The 25,631-nt window shown below is 51.5% G+C and overlaps 7 protein-coding genes across 7 annotated transcripts; 3 read left to right on the forward strand and 4 right to left on the reverse strand.

Annotated features, from left to right (window-relative positions):
* Window positions 1-7,050: 7,050 nt before the first annotated feature.
* BO83DRAFT_48249 (uncharacterized protein) lies at window positions 7,051-7,405 on the reverse strand. Its single transcript, XM_025537388.1, has one exon. It carries the CDS (start codon window positions 7,287-7,289, stop codon window positions 7,086-7,088), a length of 204 nt encoding a protein of 67 aa, XP_025387674.1. The 5' UTR covers window positions 7,290-7,405; the 3' UTR covers window positions 7,051-7,085.
* Window positions 7,406-8,398: 993 nt separating this feature from the next.
* On the reverse strand, window positions 8,399-9,431 carry BO83DRAFT_48272 (uncharacterized protein). The gene is made up of 3 exons (XM_025537389.1): window positions 9,162-9,431; window positions 8,708-9,079; window positions 8,399-8,654 (listed from the first exon to the last, which is right to left on the reverse strand). The coding sequence occupies exons 1-3, from the start codon at window positions 9,279-9,281 to the stop codon at window positions 8,493-8,495; spliced, it is 654 nt and encodes a 217-aa protein (XP_025387675.1). The 5' UTR covers window positions 9,282-9,431; the 3' UTR covers window positions 8,399-8,492.
* BO83DRAFT_48181 (putative alcohol dehydrogenase) lies at window positions 9,349-10,836 on the reverse strand. The gene is made up of 2 exons (XM_025537387.1): window positions 9,942-10,836; window positions 9,349-9,878 (listed from the first exon to the last, which is right to left on the reverse strand). Exons 1-2 carry the CDS (start codon window positions 10,749-10,751, stop codon window positions 9,582-9,584), a joined length of 1,107 nt encoding a protein of 368 aa, XP_025387676.1. The 5' UTR covers window positions 10,752-10,836; the 3' UTR covers window positions 9,349-9,581.
* Window positions 10,837-13,587: 2,751 nt separating this feature from the next.
* Window positions 13,588-18,997, forward strand: BO83DRAFT_379075 (GYF domain protein). The gene is made up of 6 exons (XM_025531416.1): window positions 13,588-13,655; window positions 13,870-14,049; window positions 14,177-14,609; window positions 14,705-16,223; window positions 16,275-18,518; window positions 18,567-18,997. The coding sequence occupies exons 2-6, from the start codon at window positions 13,952-13,954 to the stop codon at window positions 18,863-18,865; spliced, it is 4,593 nt and encodes a 1,530-aa protein (XP_025387677.1). The 5' UTR covers window positions 13,588-13,655; window positions 13,870-13,951; the 3' UTR covers window positions 18,866-18,997.
* Window positions 18,998-19,191: 194 nt separating this feature from the next.
* BO83DRAFT_362361 (putative aminotransferase family protein (LolT)) lies at window positions 19,192-20,706 on the forward strand (the record flags this gene model as incomplete). Its single annotated transcript, XM_025529503.1, has 3 exons — window positions 19,192-19,308; window positions 19,368-19,965; window positions 20,067-20,706. The coding sequence occupies exons 1-3, from the start codon at window positions 19,230-19,232 to the stop codon at window positions 20,704-20,706; spliced, it is 1,317 nt and encodes a 438-aa protein (XP_025387678.1). The 5' UTR covers window positions 19,192-19,229.
* A 34-nt stretch (window positions 20,707-20,740) lies between these two features.
* Window positions 20,741-22,909, reverse strand: BO83DRAFT_362362 (H(+)-transporting V1 sector ATPase subunit B). The gene is made up of 8 exons (XM_025529504.1): window positions 22,714-22,909; window positions 22,543-22,627; window positions 22,458-22,477; window positions 22,343-22,378; window positions 22,130-22,291; window positions 21,765-22,081; window positions 21,444-21,718; window positions 20,741-21,397 (listed from the first exon to the last, which is right to left on the reverse strand). Exons 1-8 carry the CDS (start codon window positions 22,810-22,812, stop codon window positions 20,868-20,870), a joined length of 1,524 nt encoding a protein of 507 aa, XP_025387679.1. The 5' UTR covers window positions 22,813-22,909; the 3' UTR covers window positions 20,741-20,867.
* An 808-nt stretch (window positions 22,910-23,717) lies between these two features.
* Window positions 23,718-25,402, forward strand: BO83DRAFT_417760 (tyrosine--tRNA ligase TYS1). Its single transcript, XM_025534776.1, has 6 exons — window positions 23,718-23,890; window positions 23,983-24,021; window positions 24,088-24,545; window positions 24,605-24,671; window positions 24,738-24,979; window positions 25,037-25,402. Exons 1-6 carry the CDS (start codon window positions 23,770-23,772, stop codon window positions 25,271-25,273), a joined length of 1,164 nt encoding a protein of 387 aa, XP_025387680.1. The 5' UTR covers window positions 23,718-23,769; the 3' UTR covers window positions 25,274-25,402.
* Window positions 25,403-25,631: the final 229 nt, after the last annotated feature.

The raw sequence follows: 25,631 nt of genomic DNA on the forward strand, positions 1-25,631 counted from the left end.
GTGGCAGCGCAGCGGCTGACCTTTGGTTCAACTGTGCTTTACTAGTTTTGTCTACCGAGATCATCCACTTTCAACGGCGTCTGAATCCCCAGCCTTTCGGCTTTTGTTCTCTTTGGTAGGCAAGGCGGATAATCCGCCTTCCAACAGATATCTAGTCACCTCGGTTGGAGCGGTTAACGATCAAGCAAGGTGTGAGTTAACTTGAACAGTAAGGTACATGCACAGTGAATAACACACTCTTTTGCACTCTTGTCGACAGCCAGTGGGATCGTGGGATCCTCGAACGCGGACATGCAACCACCACCGTGAAATAGCTGTCTAGCGGCCGATCTATCTGAGGGAAGCGGTACTTCTAAGATGCTAAACATAGCAAACCTTGCATTGGCTCCCACTGGAAGAAGTCATGCAAGGGTCGGACATGGCCGTCTCATTGGTGCCAGAAGAGGGCGGTGTGGATCCCCTCCCCTCCACTGCCACTCGATTTCACATTCCTTTTGGTTTAGCGCATAAAAAGAAAGAAGAATAGGAAGAAGAAAAGAAAACTAGGTTCCGCTTCTTCCTCACAAAAATCTTCCGTCTAAAATAATGTCGGCGTTTGATTCGCTCACAATTAAGTCCGGTGAGTGGCACGATGGGAAGCACCGAAAGGCTATTCCCCTGGTGGTGGTAAGGTAGCAGCATGGTAGTACTACCTCTGCTACCACCTCCACTTGCAGCAGAGCGACCCTGCATTGTTACCACACTGTGAGCCGTCAGTGGACGCTTCTCGCGGCTGAGCTGCTGAGACCTGGCCAACCGCCATGAGCTGATCATCCCGGCCGTCATCGTGGCCTCGGGCGTTCAGCTGGAAACTGCTTATCATGGTTGCTTGCCCTTTCTCGAGAACCTCGAGAACAGGGATGGAACTATTGATGTTTAATCAAACTCACCGTAGCACCCCCCAACCACGGACCGACGCTTGGGTACAGCCTATTGCTCAGGATCTAATCGTCGTAAGGCCGCCCAATGTGATCATGCTGACGGTCCCGGACCGAAGATGAGGTCATGGCGGTGTTCCACGGTGGTCAAGTCATCAATGCTATACTCAGATCGACGGGAGTCAAGAGGAAACAAGCCTGGGCAAGCTGTGCACTAGTCTGCCATGAGGTCATGTTATCGAAAAAGCCGAGCGTTGTCGATCTTATTCTGTTGTGGACAGCACATCGTGGCTCAGTCTCCCTGGGTCTTGTTGCGGAGGTCCTCCGTACTCCACGTTTGGTAAGAAATAGGTCTCAAACTTAGTTCATACTTGCCGTGAATACTCTCAATGGTCTTCAGGGCTTCGGGACAACTGCCAGAACTGATTGACTCCCGAAGACACTGTCAATTGTGTCATTCCGAATTCCGAGTCATGGATGTTGGGCTTTGCGCCGGTTGCTCAACTACGGGTGCTCTCTAAATGTACCGTGTAGCAGTGGTCACTGTAGGTACATACTACGAATGACCTGGCACTAGCCGTCACATACAATACTATCGTACAGCCGTTAATCGTCATAATTCATCTTATGCGATGTGACGACATGACTCTCAATCCAGGAGTCGCTTCAATCGCAAGAAAATTAACCGATGCCGAATAAAGTTCGTCGTATAGATCGACCCAAAGGCAGTAAGTGACTTGGCGGATCATCGTTCGGAGCACGTTGAGAAGCACGCGCGCTCGCCATCTTACAGCAAATAGTGCATCCGTACCTACCTTAGTCACCTTGCAATTGCGGGCGAGAAAGATTCTCAGCAGGAATTGAGACTATTTACTGGCTCCTATCCAGATATGCCAGAGGGAAGCTGTGGGCCCCTACAAAGATAGCATGATTAGCCCCATGGAGATGATTCGTCCCCTAAGCTACATACAGGGATGATCAGCAGTCCTTGTCCACAATAGTGCGCATGGTTTGTCCGTGATTGGGATGGGCGACCAAAGTGGTTTGCTTGAGCTCATGTTCGAGAAGAAAAGGAAAAAGTGGTCTGTAGGACCATGGTTTCATTGCCACGAGGGATGATTTGGTCCCTCAACCTGACATGCGTTTGCATGGGGTCGAGGTGAGGCAGGCAGTACTTACTACCCCTGTGACTGTCAAACGAAAACAGGAGTGCAAACTAAACAGTACTACTCATTTCATAATGTCTATATGAAAAATATATATATCCCAAACACCGGCATATGAGCTATCTGTTACTACAAACCTTCTTCAATTAACCCGAAGCCAAGCCAATCTACAGTGTCTCGCACGTTGACCTCCGAATCTACTCCAGCAATTCTACAGAGCTTTCCGAAATGGTAGGTACTTTGTATCAACTGCTTTAGACGTCGGAGGAAGGCTCGGCATTCCTAAATGCTTTTGCTACAGGGTAAAAGGACACTAGGACAGAGATCGGCCAATGCTCGGGGAAATCCGCCCGCGCCCGACCGAGTGACCGGCCAAAAGTTTCAACAAGCGGACGGACCACAACCTCAAAGGACAAAACAAATTGGCTACTGCCTAGAATCCCTAGAAAGGATGGCAGAGTTTCTGTGCGCTTCATCGTTCAAACTTCAGGCTAACCCAGTCGATCAAGGTATGGAAAATCCCGCAGTCCATCGGGGCTGTTAGTCCACTGACCATGCCAACCCCGGCTGCGCGCTAGCCGTCCCTTGAGTGGGCATGGTATTCGGCCGGTGTAGTGAGTTGTGCCGTTGATGGGCAGCAGGAATCGCCGAGTAGATATTATTGCATGTGTGCTAAGAAAGGATTCTCTGTGTGTGAGGAGTATGATCGTCAACCTTTACATCCGAAAATCTGTTTCAAATTTGCGAAGAATGTGGAAATCTCGGGCAGTGCAACAGTTATCTACAGAGTACACCGGCGGCATCCTCCGCCTGAGGATTATCATTAACAATCATTATTCAGTCACGGTTCATAATTGAGCCCTGGACTCCGGAAATCATTCAATGGTGAAATCCACCACCACCGGAACATCACCGGGGTCAACCGGAGAAATCCTACGACGCTCCACTTTCCCCCATCGACTCCGTCTAGTACGAGCCAGTCAATCCTAGCGGCTCCGAACCTCAACCCAAGGAACCAACCGGCGGCCGGTCAACAAGGAGGTGAATCTTCCGGAAGCATGATGGAAGTGGAACGGTTAGCAGCGATGGACCCATGGGTCCCAGCGCGTGGGAATTTGCTCCCTACCGAGGAAGCGTGGTTGACTGGTTGTCGTATCTACTCCGTATTTTCGGATTCGGAACGTCGTCACTCTGTGGGATGGAATATTTTTTAGACCAGCTACTATTCAAGACTTTGCGGTGATCATCGATCATACGATGGGCAAGTGATGATGCTCGTTCTTTCGAGCAAAGAAAGGAAGGTGGTATCGACCACTGTGACCAAAACAAGTGCATCTGTCACATTTAGCAGCACCCCAGTCCCCAAGCAGCCGAAGCACAAGAACCGCAATTAAGCATTCAGGGTCTTTTAATTGCGGTGGGCAATCAACCCCGGCTCGGCGTGTCAGCTAAAGTGATGAATAGCTGGAAGGCGTCCAATTCCCGGCCGGCTCTTGGCACCCACCCGGCACCACGACAAATGGCAGTCTACGCTTTCTCACAGCAGTCAGATTAAACGTGCTCTAGTTGATTCTAGTCGCGCCTTAGTTATCCCTGTTATATGTTATGCTGACAATCTAACGGCCAGCATGCCGTCATTGTTGATTGCCTAGTGGATGACGCTCCATACGCAGCACACCACTGTCATCACAGGATCTCAAGACCCAGCACGGAGCCCTGAAGGAACACACATACAACCTGCCACCCTCTCACGAGGCACCAAGCAAAGACGCATGAGTTTAATTTTCATCTGCAAGAGACAGACTTGGATTGGATCGTCCTTGCATCCTCCCGTCTAGTCTAAACCTTGGTCTTTCTGTGTGTCGATAATCAATCTACCCGGAAGTCATGACTTGACGTAGACTGGTCCAGGTACATCATTTGAGAGTTTACACCCTTACTTGGACATGGCTATCAACCATCCATCCGCCCATTACCCCTTGAATCAGAGACCAAAAACCCTCAAATTGATGCTAGGGTTATCCCACAAACCCTGATATCGGAAATTAAATGCGCCAGTAAGTACTGTGTTGAATGCTGGCATACCCACCAGAACCACCCGTATAATTTCTTTCCTTGTCCATACTCATTTCCAGCTGCACGGGATACGCCATATGGGAAGTTAGGAGCAGCAGACAGGAAGAAAGATAGCACAGAACGAGGGACGTCAAATTTTGCATGCAATAACAGGTCTTAAACTGCACGCGCCGTGCATACGCAGCAAGTAAGTAGAGTCCGGCCCACCCGGAGCGGACGGACAGATAGACGGTAAGAAGGGGTTTTTTTTTTCTTTTTCTTTTTTTTTTTTCTGATCGGCACGTTTTGGTTGGGGATGAGCGGGATGTTGATCATGGTGGCTGGTTATGGTTATCTACACACTAGACAAACACAGCGAACTGAACACCAGTATCTACGGAGTATACCGTAGTAATCAAGTAAGATATATCTATTTTAATTTTACTTCAATTTTTTTTTCTCACTAGTTTCACCTCTCTTAATTCCTTATCCGCAAATTGATGGAGCCGTGCACTTGCTAAGCATGTAGACGAAGTCAAGCAGGGAGGAGACATGTCCGCTTAGTCAAGAAGTCAGAAAGTCTCTTAGGTTAACTGGACTATCTATCTAGATGAATCCTAACTAGTCAGTTCACTTGTCACCTTACTTGACTTGCCAACTAGTAAGTTAGTTAGTTAGCAAGGCTTGGCCTGGCCTATTTGTTCGTTTGTTTCTCCTCAGCCAGCCGCACTTTATCCTTCCCCCATTTAGCCAAGATAACCCATTCTACTCGTAGCATAGTACGGTACTTGTCTCATATAGGATAAAAAATAGAAATAAACCCAGAAGAAAAGAGCTAAATAGATACGTAGTGAGAAGTAAAAGAAAAGAAATGCCGACCCAAGCGCCCCCCACAACAAAACACAACACAACAACCACCAAACTAAACTAAGTGGCAGTAGCCCGCCCGTCAATCCATTTCCCATCCAGGCGCAATCCGAACCCTAATTGCAAACCGTAGTATGTCTCACCTGTAGTCAGGTCACGGTCTACTCTAGTTGGCTGGTTGGTTGGTTTGGTTTGGGTGTCGGTCTAAGGCACTAGTTTTATTTTTTTTTCTCATGTTTATTTTTAATTTTCTTACTTACTTTGTGCTTGCTTAGCTTTTGGTTCCATTTTTCTACTCTCGCTCTTGTTTGGTTTCTGTATTCTTGATGCTAATTTAAGCATATGCTATTATAGTCTGTCGGTACCGAAGTAACTAACTACTGTGCTACTGACTTAGACTGACTGGCTTTTGTGGGTATTTGGGGGGGAAGGGAGTATGGAGAGTTACTATAGTATGGTGGTTTATTTGGTACTGCATGGCAGTATTATGATTCATTTAGTACATCACAAATTCAGAGGTGGTGAAAACATCTAGTCGGATATGTATGTTGATGATCACCACTACTATCACACGTCCCATCATCCTGGATTCGAACAAACAATTAGCCACACATTTTACCAATGTATCAATTTCTCTATCTCCCGTTAATACCATATACTACTATGATCGTTATCCTCCTCAACCCCTCCAAGCATAAAATCCCTAAACTAAGAAAGTACAGCCGTTGCCCCGGTGTGGCTGTGCACTGCCCTACCGAGCTACGTCCCTCCCGAATTCCAACCAGTAAATACCCTCCCTCTATCCACTTGCCCATCCATCCACCCATCTATCACAAAGTAAATCAGGGGCTCGTGAAATGCGGGATAGGTCCGAAACAAGTTCAACCTAAAAGTGGCTCCTTAGCAAAAGCAGACCAGTAGTCTACTGATGGATGAATACTTACTACCTACTACCCTACTAGGCAATACCGGAGCTAGTTCTACTTCTGATCATAGAGAACAGACCAGAATAGAGCAACCCAAAACCTCGGGACGAGCAGTGTGGAACTGGGCTCCAATCACTTACCTGGACAGAGCGTCAACGGCGTTCTCCGTACATACCAGTACCTATAGCTGACTTCCATGTGGCTACTAGATGTCTATCAGGAGGAGTAGTGATGTGCATGTTTTACAAAGTACAAGTGGGTAACTAGTAGGTGGATAGCATGGTTTCCTACAAAGTAGATGGATATACACTCCGTACCTACGTAGAAGTAGCTATGCCTGATACAGAGTATATACCAATCCACCAAACCTGGAGCAAGGTACTAAACTAGTCTATACCAGTTAACACCCACCTAACTAACCAACATTAGATGGTATCTATGTGCTAATTGAAGAAAGAAAAAGTGGCGTATGCCTCAGCTTGAAACATCTGCGCCACTTACTTCTCCATTTTCACTCCCGTTGTTCGGAGTTACTATTATGTTATGAGATGGGATAGGGTACGGAGTATCTGGGATTTGTTCGTGCAGGCACACTGGACTACGGGATCACCTTCTTGTGGAGGATGTGCCGACAGGGCTGCTTCACTAGTCGCTTTGCAAAGTATGTCTTGGTTGTGGTTGTGGTTGTGGCTGTCTGTCTGTGTCACACGAGGCTCAGTCGTCCCGGGACGGATGCAGTGCACGGGCGAGATGGTAGCCAGTTGACAGGGTTGGGTTTAAGGTGGTGGGAGTAAGGTTTGGATAGGTAGATTGACTGCCTCGTGGGTGTGTACTACGTTTGGGATAAGCATGTTGGTACTATTAGTACTTTAGTAAGTACTAGTATCTTATATGTCGAATTCCATGTTCGAGTAGTAAGTTCAGGATATATATTCTAGTCAGATTGCTAGTACAACGATATTACTATGTAGTAGTGTCATACTTCCAGATCAGAGATCTCATTATTTCTGGGCTATGCCCTATTTACACGATCCAGACCATAGATAATTCGTTGAACATCCCTAGATCCCACGTTATGCTTTAGTGGTGGTAGTGGCGGCTATTCTCACCCCCCATAGCGCAGCCTCTATCGTATATAGCCTTTAATACTCAGGCTATTTAGTGAGACATGCCCATCCATTCGGTAAATGCACTCTCCTCAACCATGAATTTACCAACAAGCTGAACACCTCAACAAAAGTGGAATATCCAAATCCCACATACCCAGTTCGTAAATCTTGCTGTAGCTCATCCATACTCCATCCAAGGATTCCCCCCTTCCCCCCCCTAGGACCAGGATCACCAAGCCCCATAGACATAGACCCATACCTCTCTACTTACTACTACGTAGCAGACTAGTAAGTGTGCATACGCACAGCATCCATCCCAAACCCCCTATTCACCACCCACCCCACTACCAGCTGAACAAAGTTTCTGGGATGTGATTCACTCGAATCCAGAAGATACTACAGTAGCTTCAAAGGATTGACCACCCTATCCATCGTGTACCTCTCTTTTTCAGACTCAGAGGAAACCCTCACTAGCGAGCGATGATCACCAACCAAAGGATGGAGATATCGATGGGGAAGGGAGGAAGTTTCAAAGGAAGCACCGCACCCGTGTGCAATCGAGAAAACCAGAAGCATGCCCGATCATCCTATCCTGTAGGAAAGGAGGGGCGGGGGATAGAGAAGAGAAAATCCCTATTCCCGCATTAATGCGCTAGTTACCACCTGACACTGACTCGGTCAGTCAGCTGATCCGGTCACCTTCGCCTTTTGCTAGTTAGTTTTTTGTTTGCTGAGGGCTTTCTAGTCATACCCCATCTCAGTCCATTCTTCGACGTCAGTCGTCGATTTGTGCTCGCGCACAAGTGTCTAGCTCTCGTTCATTCTATCTACTACGTACAGCTTCGCCGTTATGGATGAGGGGAGAGGTCAGGGTCATGCATTGTGACGCAGGTGTGTGTGTGTGTGTATATCAGCCTAACGGTGAGATACTAGCTGGGGACGGTCATCCTTAACCCTGTTTCTTCGGATCCGGGAGCTAACAACGTGCAATGGGTGGCGCTTGAGCAGTGACATCCGGTCTAGTGGACATCATCCTGGAATTTCCGACTTCGCGCTGCATGGTCGAAGCCTATCCTGCATCCCGCACGGCGTACGCTATCCAACCAGCCCATAGCCTATGCAGGTCCTCTCCGCTGGTCGAAAATACCAGAAACATGGCCAGTCACAGTCGTAGCCGGGCCTGTCGTGCTGGGACGGCGGATTTAATGGCTTTGAAAGCTAGCCAGGGAATGATTGGATTGTCTATGGGTCGTTGCCAGAAATAGGATCGGTAGCAACACCAGATGGTCATCCCGGTTTTGGTAGCATGTCTCACTCAACCCGCCACGGCTGCTGCAAGCCTGTGGGACTTGACCGAGCTTTCATTCAGTGCTATCTATTCGAAGATGACTACCAGAAAGTAGGACAGTCCCTGAAATGAGAAATCTTTTTCGTTTGCCCACGGGAATAATATCAGAATATTTCGGCGCTCTCCTCCACAGACCGACTATAGCAGAGAGGAAACAGTGCCCCCCAAAATCGATACATGCCCCAGTGATTCTCCTTTTCTGAAACTAGTCTTCGAGCAAATGTGCATTCCGTCCGAAAAGCGTTCGTACTGCGCAGATGAACAATCTGCTGACATCAGAGCTGGGTCTCTGCTAAAACCCGACGGGTTGACCACTCACCTCGTCGTATCTCTGTAGAGCCGAGTAGTACTGCACCGAGAGCCCAAAATTCTTTCTCAGTATCGGCTTTCTGATCCTTCTCGCAGCCGTGGCCAAGATGCGTGACTGTCTCTCGCGACTCAAATGGATGTGATCACCGACAGCGACCCCTCCTGGTAACTTCCAGTTTTGTCGCTCGTAGACAACTTCAACTAGCCGGGTAAGCGTGTCCGCCTGCCATGTGGTCAAGAGCTCATTATGAAACGCCCTAACGTGGCGTTGAAGCTTCGACAAATCGGTTTTGAGTCGGAATACATTGGAGCGTAGCGTGCTCATCTTATGGTCCAGGTTCTGATTGCTGACCTTCAACGACTCAAGAGCCGAGGTGTATCTCTGGGTAGACATTAGCATTGGTGCCTGCAGACACATTGTATACCCTGTTGCCTGTTTGATGATCGTCCTGGAGCTGACACACCGATAGTGAGGACAATCTCGCCTTTCCTACTATACCATTCTCTTTCGAAGACGACAACTGAATCTGCGACCGATAAAATGACATCCCAGGTCCATATAGGGTGAGAATATCGACATCCATTTCGCCGACTCGAGTATGATGCGCTATCTAAACAAACAATGAGGGTTCAACTATCCTTGGATATGAAACGATAAACGAGCTGGTGGCCTGAAAGCTAGGGAGTGGTGGTGATGAAGCCCAGAGGCTTTGGAGTCAACTTTGAGGGGTTGCGACATGGAGGCAAACGGATTACCTGGCACAGGGAAGGTGCGACTACACATTCAGGCTGCTCTGGCAAGTACCGCTTCATCGTGTCCATTACGTTCCTCATAATGAACACTGTCACAGAAGGAAAGCTAACATCTGGCAATGATATCTACATCACAGTTTGCTTCCAGAGGTCTTCCCGAACTCAATCACCAGCTTCCCGAATTGCTTCCCTTCCCTCATATCCTCGAAGATTCCATCGATCGCAGGGATATCTTCCAGATCAGTCTGCAAAACGCGTGAGATGACTGGATGGATCTTGTGCGTCTTGATAAACTCGACCATCTCCTTGAACTCCTTGCGCGAGCCCATCGTACAGCCCCGGACATCAATATTCTTCAGAACAGCCTTCATGGAGAACGGCATCTGCGGTGCGACCGTCATACCATACACACAGAGAGCACCACCAGGCTATTTCAGTCAGATATAGTCTAGACGTACTCACATAGCGAGAGGGGGGAGAGGTCTCCTCACCTTAAGCAACTTGACAGCCTTATCCACCGAATCCCCTCCTGCTCCGTCAATAATCGCATCGAAAGCCACTTTCCCTGTCGGCAACAACTCCAATAATTTCTGCTCCCACTTATCCTGCTTGTAATTCACACCTCCCTTAGCGCCCAGCTCAATTGCTTTCCGAATCTTCTCCTCACTAGAGCTCGTCACATAGACATCCACACCCCTAGCCACCGCAAGCTTGAGCGCCATCAATGCCACGCCGCCTCCAATGCCAGTCACCAGGACTGCAGCTCCTTTGCTCGAATTTCTCTCTCCAGCCTTGACCACCAGCGCTCTCCACGCTGTCAAGCCAGTAAGTGGAAACGACGCCGCCTCTGCATCCGACAGATGCTCCGGCACCTCTTCCAGCTCCCCTTCATCGATAGCGAGATACTCCTGCATCGTCCCTTTGTTGTACGATTTCGTCCCGCCCATGATCCTGTACCCTTTCGGATCTTCCGGTCCATCCAGAGACTCCTTCCACCCTACTCCGGGGTTGATGACCACCCGCTTCCCGATCCAGCGTTGCGGATCGCGCACTCCTTCACCGGCGGCTATCACGGTTCCTGTACCGTCGGCACCCATGGGAACATCAAAGGTGACGCCCGGATAGAGGTGTTGACGGAGGAACACATCGCGGTGGTTGAGCGATGTAGCTGTGAGCTTTACCAAAACCTCGCGGCCTTGAGGTACAGGCTGGGGAAGGGTCTTCACAGCGAGGGGGTAGTAGACTTGACCCGGCTTTCCGGGTTTACCATCGACTGGGTTGAGGAAGATGGCTTTCGACATTATGGCGTGGATTTTATATGATTTGGACTAGTTAATTTGAGCTGTAGATATAGAAACGGAATTTTTCAACTTGAATATATGTAGAGTGAAACGAGGAAAAGATGGAGCATGCATGCATGCACTTATCGGTTCGGTTCGGCGTGCGGGGATGAGGTGAGCTGTCTAGGCCGTTATCGGTTGCCGAGGATGTGCGTCGGGAGGAGACAAAGTTGCTTGCGGTGAAGATCTACGCAGCATATGATATTATCCAGACTAATCTCAAGAACAGGAACACTTAAGTTTGTGTTAAATTTGTTGGTTCTCGCGTAGTGCAACTCAATTGTTACTTGCAATTAACGTTACAAACCTTTTTCCAACAGTAATAATAGTGGTATATACTTGAGCCTCGGCTGAGAGAGCTGAACTGCAAATAGTACTATTAAGCATTGATTATAATATATATCTGCGACCAACACACTAATTGCAACACATCAACAATAGTAATCAAAGGGGAAAAAACATAAAAGTAATCTCCATGATAGATGGCAATATATACCACCACGATTTGCATCTGCCAAGAAATCAAACTAAATTCGAGCCAGTTGGGATTGCCATCCCTACCCCATTAACCAGGATGATGCCATGATCCTGATTCCCCCCTATATACAAGTCCAGCTTGGGTAGCTTACCGGCAATATAATCGTGCAGTTATTATTACAACTTGACTTTGAAAGTGCATCCACATCAACGAAATATGCTGTAGTTGGACTATAGTACATTCTGAGACTACAGTATGAGGCAATGTATATTGTTGTGTCTCCTTTAACTAGGCAAGATAGAAAGGTTGGCTGAGTCATTGACCATATCAAAAATCGGTTTTTGGAGTAAAGGAGAATCACACATTGCTAAGATGTCAGTGAAGCGGGAAAGACATACTCACTATGAAGACAGATGGTATTGCAGATGGTCTGCTGTCTGAGAGCTGCTGTTGCCTTGCTGGGCCCCGATTTTTAGACCGTGTGGAGAGGAGGATGGAGAGTCTGTTCTGAAGAGTTTATTCCCGGAAACATATCAATTGAATTAATTGATCGCAGCCCCTTTGGGGTTGTGGAAACGGTGATGAGCGCGAGATGTGACTGCATATCTTACCAAGGGCGTACTACGGTGGAATATAGTGGATGCTGTCTTGTTAAAGTCTGTCGATAGCAGCTATGTCATGAATGTATATTGATGCCTCTGAAGCCTCTTTGTTGACCTCGACGCAGATTGGTGCTAACGAGTACACTAATTGTTACTATACAATCATGTTAGATGGTTCTTGGAACGGTGCGGCTTTGGTTTGCCGATCTTATTGGGTTCTGTTTGCAATTATGCGATTCTGACTGCTGCCATTGGAAGTTATAATATTGATCTGCGAGAGTGCCGTGAATAGCAGTTGACAGATCAGCATTCTGTTTGGAGGAATGGTGAACTGCGGAAGATTGTTCGCGTTCGTCTGGAATGCACAGCGGCTCTATCCCTACACAGTATGTGTTCGCGCTATTGCAGTCCAAATGAGCTCTGGTCTGATTATTCCCAGTGTTGATAATGAAGGTATTTTATGATTGAGCATCAAACTGTCAATGACCTGTATATTGGCAGTGGATGATACGTTAGCAGAAACAAGCCACAGGCATCATCCATGTAGATTTTGCTGAAAGGTCGTACGAGAAGCCGATGGCCGTGCAAACATGTCTATCCCCAGCACTGCAGGCAAACCGGATTGTTGCAGATCGAGGATTGTGATGTTGTGTTGTACTGACTGTGGATGATTGCTTGTTGTTAAGTAAAGCTGCGATGGGATATGTGCCTCAGGCCGCAGAGTGGAGGTTGGGGTACGGTACGGATGGAAGTCATTGGCAAGTCACTGGCCACCTATTTTAGTATGTGGGTGTACCTGGCATGTACGTTGGCCGTATGGTATGTATGGGGCTGGTATGGAAGGTTGTTCTTCAGAGTGACGACACTGACTTCTCCCACACAATTCATTGATGATGCCTTACATTATGCAGTGCTGAATTACCTGCCTACTAGCTTGGAATAGTATATACAATGAAAAGGTAAGAAAGCAGGGAGTTGGAAGCTGGCTAACCACAATACTATGTAAATTGCCCGACCCTCAAAAAATTTTTTGACATTCTAAAAATACCCGGGGGAGAGCTTCCTCTCCATCCCAGTGGAATTTCTCTGACGTTGAGTAGAAGCGACACGTCGAGAGAAACCGAAGCGTTTGCGGCCAAACCACCAGTGACGGTGTCGGCGTGGCAGTAACCCATCGTAGGTTTGTCTGGGGATATTATGGCCACGCACTGTCCCGGAAATGCACCATCAAACTCCAGCTTTGGGGGAATCTTGGGATAACTGGAGATAGTCGGGTCGAATCTGACCTGTCACCTGTAGACTGAAATTAATTGCGATGGGCAGCTTGCACCACATGTAAGGCTGAGGATGAGCTATCTATCTATACCCGACCTTCCCTGGAAGCTATCCAGCGAAGAAAAAAAAAAGACAGAAACCAGACCACCAATTTGTGCGGCCGTTTCACAACCAGTGTGGGCTGAGGTAATAATAATAATAAACCAATTGCGGTCGCACAAGGCGATCTGGCGGTACGACCAAAAGCGCGAAAACGAAGTAAAAAAAAAAAAAACAGAAAAAACAACGAAAACAGTCACTTCGTCACGTCCGTCACGACCCGTACGGTGGTAATTCCACGGCCACCAGCTAATTCGCCGCAAGCCTCTTCATTTTTCTTGACCTGCCAGGAACTCTCGATCCTTTCGATCTTCTGATCTCGACTCTGGATCGTCTAGCGTTCTTGTTTTCGACCTCGACTTTCAATCCGCCCCCGGCTTCTTTCCAGATCTCTATCCCAAAGACACAAAGGTGTGTTCTTTTGCTTCCCCCCCCCAATCGTCTTACTGTCCTCCTCCACCTTGCTGTCTGCCTCTCTCCCCCTCGCTGATCCGTTCTCCTCACCAGCTCTACGGACTGCTGCTTGTCTCCAACCCACCCTTCCACATCTTCCCCCAGAAAAAACGTTCGCATCGCTCCTTGTTGTTTTCACAATCCAGGGTTTTAACTTGAATCATTCTTCTAGATTCTCGTCTCCCCGAACTTCTCTTTTTTTCCCAACTGGACCGGCATTCTTATCGTCCGTCGCCCAGCTACCGACCTTCATAATGCCCACGCCACTTCCGTCTAGTTTTGCCTCGGCCGCCGCTGGCAACACCCACGACTCCTCGAACAGGAGAGGGGATGGCTCTGCCGGTGGAGAATGGTACGCAATGCTCTTTTAACTGGTTCTATGCGGTCTACCCGCTGCTTTGGCCGCCGTCCTAGTCCCTCCCGGCGGTTTTGCGTGGCGGAGTTGAACTGACAACTCATCCTCAACCGGGGACATGCAGGTCTCGAACTCGCATGAATGGAGCAACACAGACTTTCCGCCGTCCGTCCGTTGCGACAAACCCTTCTCATAACCGGGATGCCAGCCAACCCACGTCGGCTACCACTCCCACCGTGGGCACCTACACTCCTCCGCATATGTCCTCGACCTACCAGTCCAGCGCACTCCGCAACGGAGCAGCTACCGACACGCGTTATTCAAAGGATCAGCTACTTAGTCTCTACAAAACCCAACGAGAGTCGGGCGTACTGGGGAAGAATGTTGCAGATTACTTCGTAGCTGACTGGAATCCCCACGAGACGTCACCTGTCAACGGCGCTTGGGGGAAACGGGAAGATTCGAAGGATAACCCCTCCGGCCCAGAAGTGTGCTGGGATCATGGGGGCCAGGTCGAGCCGTTGGGCCTGGTAGATATGACGGACGATGAGAAAGAGGTTTGTCTCTTTGCTTACCCCGCCTTGCTTGCTGCTTGAGCGTGTTTCTGCTTTTAAAATTTTTTTTTTCCGGGAGCCGTGCTGAAGGAGCGCAGTTATTTACTCTCTCCGTCAACTCCCCCCTTAAGCCGCCACCGACGAACGCTTCGAAGGAGAACGCTGGCGCCGGTACTGGTGGACGCAAGCTGTCCATCTCCCAAGGCCATATGAATAATTACAACACCGCATCCCCCAGTGCTGGGCGCCCCGGCCCCAGACGCCGGGAGACGGGCGACTCAACCGGGAATCCCATGTCTCCCACCACCAGCGGCTCTCGCTTTTTCCGTGACGAACCGAACACCTCCACTCCGCCCCCGTCCCTTTTGCGCCGCAAGACCGATTTTCGAGATACCTCTTCCGCCGCCCGATGGGAGGAGAAGGAGAAGGAAAACGTCGCTCGAGACGCAAACGCCGAGACTGCCTCTCCATTTGGTTCTCTGAAGCGGAGTTCGACCAATCCTTTGAGCGCGGCACCGGGCGCCTCGAATTCCCCTTGGGGATCTGCGTCGCAAAGTGCCAACTTCTCACCCATGGGAGCGTTTGGTGCGTTTTCTCTCGGCACGGCGACTACCCCGACAACCGAAAAGAAGGCTGGGTTTGGTAGTCTCCGCGGAGAGAGCCGTTTGAAGGGGCTGTTTTCGAAGGATAGCTCTGAGGACATTTCGGCCACTATCAAGGAGAAGTCGTCCCTTAGTAGCTTGGAACGCTTGGGTGATACGGAGGGTGAGAAGCGTGCTCAGTCGCCTTGGGGAGAACCCGTCAAGACGCGTACTGGCCGCAGCGAGACGAACCCCTTCTCGGAGGAGCCTCGCAGCGGAAGTGCCGCTCTTGGCGGGTCCCAGGAGATCAACACTCCTTCTCAACCTGCGGACCAGCTGGGATTCTCGGCTTTCGGCATGACCTCTAGCATTCCTGGATTCCGGGAATTGATGCAGAGCCATGAGAACTCACGCAACCCTACTCCGAGTCTGTTGCAGGGACATGAACCCACCAGCCCCACCAATACGAACCCATATCAGAGCCCCCACGGCGACCGAAGTGGTGGTGTTGGTGGTGGTGGCGGCGACGATGACGTGGAGACTGATGGTTCCGATATTCAGAACTCCACGCATCCCGGCATCACTGGCCTTCGTGATACCTCGTCTGCGTTTGGCTCTATCCGACGGGTAGGATCGGGCATCGACTTGCCTTCAATCGATCGCAGCCAAACGTCTAGTGCCGCTGGAAACCGCAGCTTCTCCAGCCTCGGTGGGCTGGGAGGTCTGTCGTCGCTGGGTGGTCCGGCCGGATGGCCCACCAGCGCTGCCGTGGGTACTCCTACGCGGGAACGCTCGGCCTTCGCTGGTGGCTTCGGCGATCCTATCTTCGGCACGATGGGTGATTTACAGTCCCCAAGCTTGTCGACTTTGGGCGGTGGTGGTTTGTTCAGCCCCCATGCCGGCATCTCTGGCACGGGCAGTCTGGGCCGCTCCAGCAAGTTAGGTTCTCTGTTCCCGGCCGCGATGCAGGAGCAAATGCAAGGTGACCAGGGACGATCGGATCTGGCCGCTCTGGAGGAGGCCGCTCGCCAACCCGGTAAGAATATCGACATGTCTGAGTATGAGCAGGTCCTAATGCAACAATTAGACGCCCAGCAGGACAAGCCGGGCCAGACGAGTCAGCCCGCAACCACCTCAGCTTCGCAAACCCCTGTCTCTGCGGTGGGCTCTATTCCTACGTCGATGGCGCCCGATGTACCCCCAACCAGCCAGACGCCTGGTCAGGCTGGAGCTGTTGGCTCTGTGCCTCCTGCCCAACAGCGGACCATGGTGATGCCGGATCGGATGCGTTGGATCTACCGCGACCCGCAGGGCAACATCCAGGGTCCTTGGACTGGACTGGAGATGCATGACTGGTTCAAGGCAGGCTTCTTTAGTCCTGACCTGCAGATCAAGAAGCTCGAGGACCCCGAGTTCGAACCCCTTGCACAGCTTGTGCGACGCATCGGCAACTCGCGCGAACCCTTCCTGGTGCCTCAGATCGGCATTCCCCACGGTCCCGACCCCAGCCCTGGTCCCTGGACTGGGAACACTACCGGCACGGCTCAGCCTCCGTTCCCCGGCAGTTTCCCCAGCTTTGGTACCACTTTGACCGCGGAGCAGCAGAATGCGTTGGAACGCCGGAAGCAGGAGGAGCAGTATTTGATGGCACGTCAGAAGGAACACCTCGCTCAGCAGCAAGCGCTGATGAAGCAAATGCAGTTTCAGGGTGTACCCCACACGATGCACCCGCACCAGCTGCAGCATCACTCCAGTGCCCACAGCCTCCACAGCCAGCCCAGTTTTGGCAGCATCGCCTCCCCAGTCGGCTTCCAGCCCTCTCCGATTCAAGCCCCGATGCAGCAACCCCAGTCTGTTGCAGGCTTTTTCGACGCTGCCGGACCGGTGAGAGCCAACCCGCTGCCTAACATTGGTCCCCAGATGCTCGGCACTGAACTGGGCACCCCCCAGGATCAGCTCCCCGCCCTCCTCGACCGCTTGAACGTGAACCGTCCGGACCCTTTCGCTTTCGGCACCCCCGGCTCTTTTGCAGCTCGCCAGCCTGACAGCCTGTTTCATCAGCAACAGGTTGCCAGCATGCTCCAGGACCGTGCTCGCCTGCAACAGGAGCAGGAGCAGTTTGACAGCGCCCAGGGTGACAACCTCTTCGACCAGCAGGCACGGGAAGAACGCCTCCGCCAATTCCACGCTTTGAGAGCCCAGGAGGGTGAGCTGGGCCTCCGGACTGCCGAGGGTCTGCCCACGCACCCGGCCACGGTCCCCCAGCCGTCTGAGCCCGAGGAGATCGAGCCGGTGGCTGAGGCTGAGGAGCCTACACTGACCTTGTCGCAGCAGGTGCAAAAGGCCGCGTCTGCTCAGCGCAAGCAGCAGGAACAGCTGGAGCAACAAGAACAGCTTGAGCGCGAGCAGCAGGAACAGCAAACTTCCGATGCGGGTGAGGCGGCCTGGACTACCAAGGGAGACAGTGCTATGCCCCAGCCCTTCCCTCCGCCACCTTCTGCCTCGCCACTCCCGGCCCCGGCTGCTCAGCGCAACCGTCAGAATGTTGCTGAGTCTCTGGCTGCCAACTCGCGTTCCCAGACCCAGACTCCCGTGGAGGCGCCGACCACTTCGATCGCGCCTTGGGCAAAGGAAGCCAATGAGGTGCCCAAGGGTCCTTCTTTGAAGGAGATCCAGGAGGCCGAGGCCCGCAGCGCTGCGCAGAAGGAGGAGTTGGCGGCTGCTGCACGCCGTGCCCAGCTGCTGGCCGAGCAGGAGCGTCTCAGCCAAGTCCAGGCCCAGGCCCCTGGCCTCCCGTCGACGGCTAACTGGGCCAGCGCTGGTTCTCCGGCTACACCTACATCTTCAGGCTCAGTTTGGAACAACAAGGGTCAGGCTGCTCCTTCTGGCGCCGCTAAGAAGACTCTTGCCCAGATTCAGAAGGAAGAGGAGGCCCGTAAGCAGCGTCTTGCCGCTGCCGCTGCCGCTGCTCAGAGTGCGGCTGCCAGCCCGCCGACTGCTCCGTCTTCGACCGGAAAGCGCTATGCGGATCTTGCCAGCAAGGCTCCAGCGGCGTCTCCGGTCCCTGCCACCGCCAGCACGTCGGGTGCCTGGACGACTGTTGGAGCGGGCGGCAAGCCCAAGCCCCCGCCGGCTGCTCCCGCCGGGCCTCGCTCGACCAGCAGCGCAACTCCAGTGGCAGTTTCTCCCGTGAAGCCGAAGCCGGCGACTGTCGCGACACCCCGGGCGGTTGCTGTCGCTACGCCTCCGGCCAACCCTAACCGCGCCGTGGAGGAGTTCACCAAGTGGGCCAAGCTTGCTTTGGGCAAGGGGCTGAACAGCAACATCAATGGTAAGTCGCAGCATATGGTAGAATTTGATCATAGCTAATGCAATATAGTGGACGATTTTGTACAGCAGTTGCTTTTCCTGCCTGCGGAAGCGGAGATCATCTCGGACTCCGTGTACGCCAACTCGCAGACGCTGGACGGCCGGCGGTTCGCCGAGGAGTTCATCCGGCGGCGTAAGCTGGCCGACAAGGGCATCGTGGACCCTGTGTCGGCTAGTGCCTTTGCGGAGAAGAACGCAGGCGGATGGAGCGAAGTGGCCAAGAAGGGATCTTCGAACGCGAATCGCGAGGAGGACAATGGAAACGCAGCGTTCAAGGTGGTTGCGCCCCGCAAGAAGGGCAAGCGGTGATGCAATGCAGGATGATTACGGAGATGAGATGATTGAGATGTTTGGATTTAGAAGCGGAGCCGCGCATTGGCTATTGTGTATGTCGAATCGATGATGTAGCATAACAGCGTTTCTGGCCGAGTCAGATTTTAACTTATCTGTGCATTATCCCTTATCGGAGGGACGTAGATTAAGGTTATAGTTGAGGTATGATTCTAATTATAACTATTGACTTACATGATAGTTATTGTGACTCATGAGGGGTAACATACTCCTCTTTAAATAGTGCTTATCGTATCCCCGAGCTTAGCCCAGTATTCTCACTTCTCAATTCCCTCCCCTCTCTATCTACAACCATCAATTACTACTAGTACTTATCATCACCATGACCACCCCAATCCCCTACGGCGCCCCAATGCGCCAACACTTCTGCCTCGACCCCAAGTGGAAGAACCTCAACCACGGCAAGTCCCATCCCATCCCATACCATCCCCACCAACACAAATACTAAGAACATCTACAGGATCCTTCGGCACCTACCCCCTCACCATCCAATCCGCCCTCCGCGCCCATCAATCCACCGCCGAATCCCACCCAGACCTCTTCATCCGCCGCCTCTGCCCGTCCCAAACCCAACACTCGCTCAACCTCCTCTCCACCCTCCTCAACGCCCCCTCCACCTCCCTCGCCTTCGTCAAAAACGCCACGACGGGGGTCAACACCATCCTGCACAACATCCCCTTCACCTCCTCCGATGTCATCATCTACTTCGACACCATCTACGGCGCGATCGAGTACGGCTTGCTTGCGCTGCAGGAACGTACTGGCGTGCAGTTGAGGAAGGTGGAGTATACCCTCCCCATTTCCCATGATGAGATAGTGAGAAGGTTTAGGGATGTGGTGGAACGGGTTAGCAATGAAGGAAATGGGATGAGGGTCAAGGCAGCGGTGTTTGATATGGTGGTTAGTGTTCCGGGGGTGCGGTTCCCGTTTGAGGCATTGGTCAGGGAGTGTAAAGAGTTGGGGGTGTTGAGTGTCGTTGATGGTGCGCATGGGGTGGGCATGCTAGAGGTGGATTTGGGAACCCTGGGGGTGGACTTTTGGACGAGTAATTTGCATAAGTATATATTACCCCTCCCCCTCCCTTTTTTTACCTTCTTTCCTGTTTCCCCTTTGGGGTGTATATGTGGTATACTGATACTATGTGTTTGGTATGTGTTAGATGGCTCTACATCCCCCGCGGCTGCGCAGTCCTCTACGTCGCGCCACAACACCAACACCTCATGCGCACGACATCCCCGACTTCTTGGGGGTATATTTCCCCCTCTGCGGCGGAGGAGGCGCGTGTGAATGGCACTACTGCGGACGCGTTCAGGTATTTGTTTCAGCAGACGGCGACGAATGATGATACGCCGTATTTGTGTGTGCCGGAGGCGTTGAAGTTCCGGGAGGAGGAGTGTGGCGGGGAGAAGGCGATCTATGGGTATTTGGAGAGGTTGGCGAATGAGGCGGCGGATCTTGTGGCGGGCATGTTGGGGACGGAGGTGTTGAGGGATGAGGAGGGGTTGTTGACGAGGTGTGCGATGACGAATGTGAGGTTGTTGGTTAGGGTTGGTGGTGATGGGGAGGAGGGAGGGTGTACGGTGGTGAAGAAGGAAGAGGTGGGGAAGGTGGCGCTGTGGTTTCAGAATACGCTCCTGGATGAGTATAACACGTTTGTGCCGGTGTTTGAGTATAATGGGTGGTTGTGGACGAGGTTGTCGGCGCAGGTGTATTTGGATAAGAGTGATTTTGAGTGGTTGGGGGGTGTGTTGAAGGAGTTGTGTGGGAGGGTGGGGAAAGAAGCTCTTCAGAAAAAGTAGTAGGTATTTAGACTACTACGAGATAGTAGGTTGTCAAGGAATAAAAGAATTCATAGATATACAACTACGGACTGTATATGCATCTGGCAATAACCACAGGAAATAAGTTGCTGGCTCACTCGGTTGAACATGACTAAACCCAAATACTCGGCATCTACAGCTTATGTCTCGATCAGATCGGCCGTCTCGCCCTGGGTCTGCTCCGGAACAGTGTTGTCCCGGGTGTCCTTGTTGGCAATCTTGCGCGCCGACCGCGCATAGAACTCGTCCAGCACCCGCTTGGGGATACGGTTGAGCAGATCCTTGGGGTAGATGCGCAGCAGGTTCCAGGCAATGTCCAGCGACTCGAAGATGCTGCGCGACTCGTACGGCGACTGGCTGATGAAGGTGCGCTCGAACTTGTCGAGGAACTCCAGGGACAGCTTGTCCTCGGAAGACAGAGCCTCCTCACCAACGACAGCTTTCATGGCGGCGGCATCACGTCCAATGGCGTACTTGGCGTACAGCTGGTTGGACACTTCAGAGTGATCCTTACGAGTACGTCCAGTACCAATGGCAGACTTCATCAGACGAGACAGGGAAGGAAGCACGTTAATCGGGGGGTAGACACCCTTGTTGTGCAGCTGACGGTCAATGAAGATCTGTCCCTCCGTAATGTAACCCGTCAGATCGGGAATGGGGTGAGTGATATCTATTCCTGTTAGCTCACAAACCAACCCTCTAGGAAGAAGTCATACCATCGTTAGGCATGGTCAGAATGGGAATCTGAGTAATGGATCCGTTACGGCCCTCCACACGTCCAGCACGCTCGTAGATGGTCGACAAGTCAGTGTACATGTAACCGGGGTAACCACGACGACCCGGCACTTCTTCACGGGCAGCAGACACCTCACGAAGGGCATCACAGTAGGCGGACAGATCAGTCATGATGACCAGGACGTGCTTCTCCAGCTGGTAGGCGTAGTACTCGGCGGTCGTCAAGGCAAGACGGGGGGTAATGATACGTTCGATCCTGGCAAAGTCAGTGATTGCGTCTATTCAAAAGGCGTAGCACATACGTAGGGTCGTTGGCCAAGTTCAGGAACAGCGTGACACGCTCCATACTGCCGTTCTCCTCAAAGTCGCGAGTGAAGAAACGGGCCGTTTCCATGTTCACACCCATGGCAGCGAAGACGATGGAGAAGTTCTCCTCGTGTCCATCGTGGACGTCCTTGGTAGGACGCTTCACCAGACCAGCCTGACGACAGATCTGAGCGGCAATTTCGTTGTGAGGGAGACCGGCAGCAGAGAAGATGGGGATCTTCTGTCCACGAGCAATGGAGTTCATGGTATCGATGGCAGAGATACCGGTGGAGATCATCTCCTCAGGGTACACCTGATCTTATCAGCACAGCCACACCCAGCCCAAACATCATATACATACACGAGAGTAGGGGTTGATAGGTTGACCGTTGATATCCAGGTAATCCTCCGCCAGGACCTTGGGGCCCTTGTCGATTGCGCGACCGGAACCGTCGAAGACACGACCCAGCATGTCTTCGGACACACCCAGCTTCAAGCTGTGACCGGTGAACTCGACTTTCGTCTGGCAAGGTCAGCTGCCGATCCATAAGTGGTAGAGTTCTGGATCAATTACCCTCTTGACATCGATACCCGGAGTTCCTTCAAAGACCTAGTATGATCGCATCCCGTTAATGCTCCGCATGATAAGCCATCTCACTAGCACACCACAGCTGCTACATGTTTCGTACCTGAACGACCGCCCTGTTTCCTGTACCAGAAATAATATATTAGCTATCTGAGCGTAACCGCTGTCGCATGCGATGCTGGACATACCGCGAGCTTCGAGGACCTGACCCGACCGCTCGGTTCCATCGGGGAGAGTGAGGGACACGATTTCGTTGTAACGGGGGAATTTGACCTATGAGATATCTTGGTAAGCTGGCTATATGTATACAGGCCGATCCGTGGTTGGGAGCAGCGGCGCAACCATGCAAGTTGACGTACGTTATCAAGAACGACCAGTGGGCCGTTGATACCTCCGATGGTGTTGTAACGGATGCGAGGCTTGACGCTCGTCATCCTGGGATCAACAAAGTCGGCCATGGTGAAAGATGCAGCAGCAGCAGAAGCAGCAGGTGCGCACAGAAGGAGACCGAAAGACGGGGGGAGGAAAGTTGAGGGGAGAGACAGCAGCAACAGCAGCTCCTTAGTCGAGGCCGAGTGTCGACGTATGCTTTGGCTGCTCCACGCCGCCGCACGGGCGGTGACCAGCCACGTGATGCTACACTAGAGTTAGTAGTCTACCTCCTGCCGAGCTAGATACAAAGCATCATCAACCCTAATGCAGAGGGTTCTTACTACACTATGATTCTATAGAGTGATTTATTCTGGTAAAAGTATGGAGATATGTTATTACCGCTATACTCATAATGTTATACGCTTTGACTGACCTGGTATGGACCCACCGAGCTGGACAGCAAGAGATCAAACCACATGTCAAAAATGGACTTGCTGTCCCTAACTCATCTAACACTCAAAGGACTGGAAGTGTGACCGCAGTCGGGTGTCTCTGATCCTAACTGGTTAGTGATGACATGCATAGCTGTTGTAGTCTGCATCCTACCCCATACTGTTTCTCCAACGTCCACCGTCTTGCCTGTTCCTTATCTTATCGCATGTGCTGCGTTGGATTATATAAGCACATACACCAGCCAATCTGGACGTGGCACTGATACAGTATCCGTATGTATCATTTGGAGTACTTGTTCATTATGATTGATATTCAAGATACACAAAGTCTGTATATTATCGAAATTTTTATTAAGGTATGTTCCATATTAATAGTAAGTGTGTATTATCTTAACTGCAAGTCAAGGAACAATTCCGAGCCCATTCCGAGCCAGTCTTCAAAAGCCACCGGAAGAACCATTGATCCCGGGCTAAGTTTGACAGTTTTGATTGAATTATCGCCCGCCGATTTGACTCACCAGGAACAGTTTATACCCCGCCTCCGAGATTCAACCCCTCTCTTTTAACATACCTTTCAATCCTCACAAAACCATGGCCAACTTGAGCGCGGACCAGAGGCTTGCCCTCATCACCGAGAACCTCCAGGAGGTTCTCAACAAGGACATCATTGAGGCCATCCTGGCCGAGGGACGCAGTCCAAAGATCTACTGGGGTATTTACTTTTTTTTTCTCCCCTCCCGCCACAAGATCCTCCCTATCAATCAAAGCGGTACAACTAACACGTTGATCTTCACAATGCGACAGGTACTAGCCCGACTGGCAAGCCTCACTGCGGATACCTGGGTACGACTCCCCCTCGAAAACAAACGTGGCCGTTTATCAAGCCCCACTAACGATAATGCTCGATAGTGCCCGCCGTAAAGATCGCCCAGTTTCTCGCCGCCGGCGCGGAGATGACCATCCTGATCGCCGATCTGCACGCCAACCTGGATTCCCTCAAGTCGACCTTCGAGATCGTCGAGCACCGCGCGAAATACTATGAATACACTATCACCGCTCTGCTACAGGCCGTCGGTGTGTCGACCGAAAAGCTGCGCTTCGTTCGCGGTAGCTCTTACCAGAAGAATGCCGACTACGTGATGGACGTTTACCGTCTGTCCTCCGTGGTCTCGGAGCACGATGCGAAGCGCGCCGGTGCTGAGATCGTCAAGCAGTCCAACAATGGTCCCCTGAGTGGTCTCTTGTACCCTCTCCTGCAGGTCCTCGACGAGCAGTACCTGGATGTGGACGCTCAGTTCGGTGGTCTTGATCAGCGGAAGCTGTTCGCCGCGTCGACCGAGTGGCACCCCAAGCTTGGCTACAAGAAGGTGAGAGCATTGCCATACCAATTGCCAAATAACAAACTCAAACTTACACATACTATTAGCGCGCGCATCTCTGCAACGCCATGGTTCCCGGTCTCTCCGGTGGCAAGATGAGCTCCAGTGAAGAAGGTAATATCCACCATTCCACATATCCCTCCCCCCACCATACCCTTATCAAATACTAACACCTACCAGACAGCAAGATCGACCTCCTCGAATCCATCGACAGCATCAAGAAGAAGATCCGCAAAGCGCAGGCCGCTCCCAAGGAGATCGACAACAACGGTATCCTCGCTTTCGTCCAGTACGTCCTGCTGCCTGTGTCCACCCTGAAGACCGGCAAGCCCGAGTTCCGCGTCCCCCGCGACCGCGACGGCCTGGAGCCTCTGGTGTACACCGACATCGAGAAGATGCACGAAGACTACAAGAACGACATTGTACGCCCATCCCCCTTCTCCTTTATGTTTCACATCATACTAATCAAATCCATCTAGCTCTCCCCCCAAATCCTCAAGCCCGCCGTCGCCGACGCCATCGTCGAGCTTACTGCTCCCATCCGCGCCGCCTTCGACGCCAACCCCGACTGGCAGGAGGTCACGCTGAAGGCTTACCCGCCTCCGGCCCCGAAGCAGAAGAAGGAGAAGAAGCAGAAGGATAAGGGCTCTCGTCACCCTGGTGCTGCTAAGGAGCAGACTCCTAACGGGGAGCCTCCTAAGCCGGCTGAGCAATAGACTTGCAAAATGCATTGCTAAAACTACTACTACAACTTCTTAAATAGTTATGGATTTTTTTTTTTTTCTTATTGCGTGTCTGATATACAATTGCATGTGTGAGCAGCAGCGAATTAGCTAGAATTGGACCTTTTTGAGTTATTCTTATGCGCATGGTATTCTTGGTTCCCGCTTTACTACTACTTTGATGGTACTATTTACAACGCTGTTGTAATTGCTGGCAAGGGTATAGAACGCAATTGATTTGAAAATTACTTCTACTTAGATTACTGTGTCGGTGTCATTACCTACCCGGTATATCCGCAGAGGATAATGACGAGAACCACTCGCAAAGGGTATGAAGGTAGAAAGCGATTTC

Source organism: Aspergillus eucalypticola (assembly GCF_003184535.1).
Source record: "Aspergillus eucalypticola CBS 122712 chromosome Unknown BO83scaffold_14, whole genome shotgun sequence".
NCBI lineage: Eukaryota > Fungi > Ascomycota > Eurotiomycetes > Eurotiales > Aspergillaceae > Aspergillus > Aspergillus eucalypticola.

What these genes read in the sequence shown, in the direction of transcription:
- BO83DRAFT_48272 (XM_025537389.1), bottom strand. Translation starts at nt 9,281, where the DNA reads ATGGATGTCGATATTCTCACCCTATATGGACCTGGGATGTCATTTTAT. An exon ending in CGAGATTGTCCTCACTATCG is followed by an intron (nt 9,080 to 9,161) that starts GTGTGTCAGCTC and finishes ATGTCTACCCAG; the next exon opens with AGATACACCTCGGCTCTTGA. An exon ending in CTCTACAGAGATACGACGAG is followed by an intron (nt 8,655 to 8,707) that starts GTGAGTGGTCAA and finishes TGATGTCAGCAG; the next exon opens with ATTGTTCATCTGCGCAGTAC.
- BO83DRAFT_379075 (XM_025531416.1), top strand. Translation starts at nt 13,952, where the DNA reads ATGCCCACGCCACTTCCGTCTAGTTTTGCCTCGGCCGCCGCTGGCAAC. An exon ending in GGAGGCCGCTCGCCAACCCG is followed by an intron (nt 16,224 to 16,274) that starts GTAAGAATATCG and finishes TGCAACAATTAG; the next exon opens with ACGCCCAGCAGGACAAGCCG. An exon ending in GCTGAACAGCAACATCAATG is followed by an intron (nt 18,519 to 18,566) that starts GTAAGTCGCAGC and finishes AATGCAATATAG; the next exon opens with TGGACGATTTTGTACAGCAG.
- BO83DRAFT_48181 (XM_025537387.1), bottom strand. Translation starts at nt 10,751, where the DNA reads ATGTCGAAAGCCATCTTCCTCAACCCAGTCGATGGTAAACCCGGAAAG. An exon ending in AGGCTGTCAAGTTGCTTAAG is followed by an intron (nt 9,879 to 9,941) that starts GTGAGGAGACCT and finishes TGACTGAAATAG; the next exon opens with CCTGGTGGTGCTCTCTGTGT.
- BO83DRAFT_362362 (XM_025529504.1), bottom strand. Translation starts at nt 22,812, where the DNA reads ATGGCCGACTTTGTTGATCCCAGGATGACGAGCGTCAAGCCTCGCATC. An exon ending in GAAACAGGGCGGTCGTTCAG is followed by an intron (nt 22,379 to 22,457) that starts GTACGAAACATG and finishes CGATCATACTAG; the next exon opens with GTCTTTGAAGGAACTCCGGG. An exon ending in AACTTGGCCAACGACCCTAC is followed by an intron (nt 21,719 to 21,764) that starts GTATGTGCTACG and finishes TGACTTTGCCAG; the next exon opens with GATCGAACGTATCATTACCC.
- BO83DRAFT_417760 (XM_025534776.1), top strand. Translation starts at nt 23,770, where the DNA reads ATGGCCAACTTGAGCGCGGACCAGAGGCTTGCCCTCATCACCGAGAAC. An exon ending in CCAAGCTTGGCTACAAGAAG is followed by an intron (nt 24,546 to 24,604) that starts GTGAGAGCATTG and finishes ACATACTATTAG; the next exon opens with CGCGCGCATCTCTGCAACGC. An exon ending in GATGAGCTCCAGTGAAGAAG is followed by an intron (nt 24,672 to 24,737) that starts GTAATATCCACC and finishes AACACCTACCAG; the next exon opens with ACAGCAAGATCGACCTCCTC.
- BO83DRAFT_48249 (XM_025537388.1), bottom strand. Translation starts at nt 7,289, where the DNA reads ATGTCTATGGGGCTTGGTGATCCTGGTCCTAGGGGGGGGAAGGGGGGA.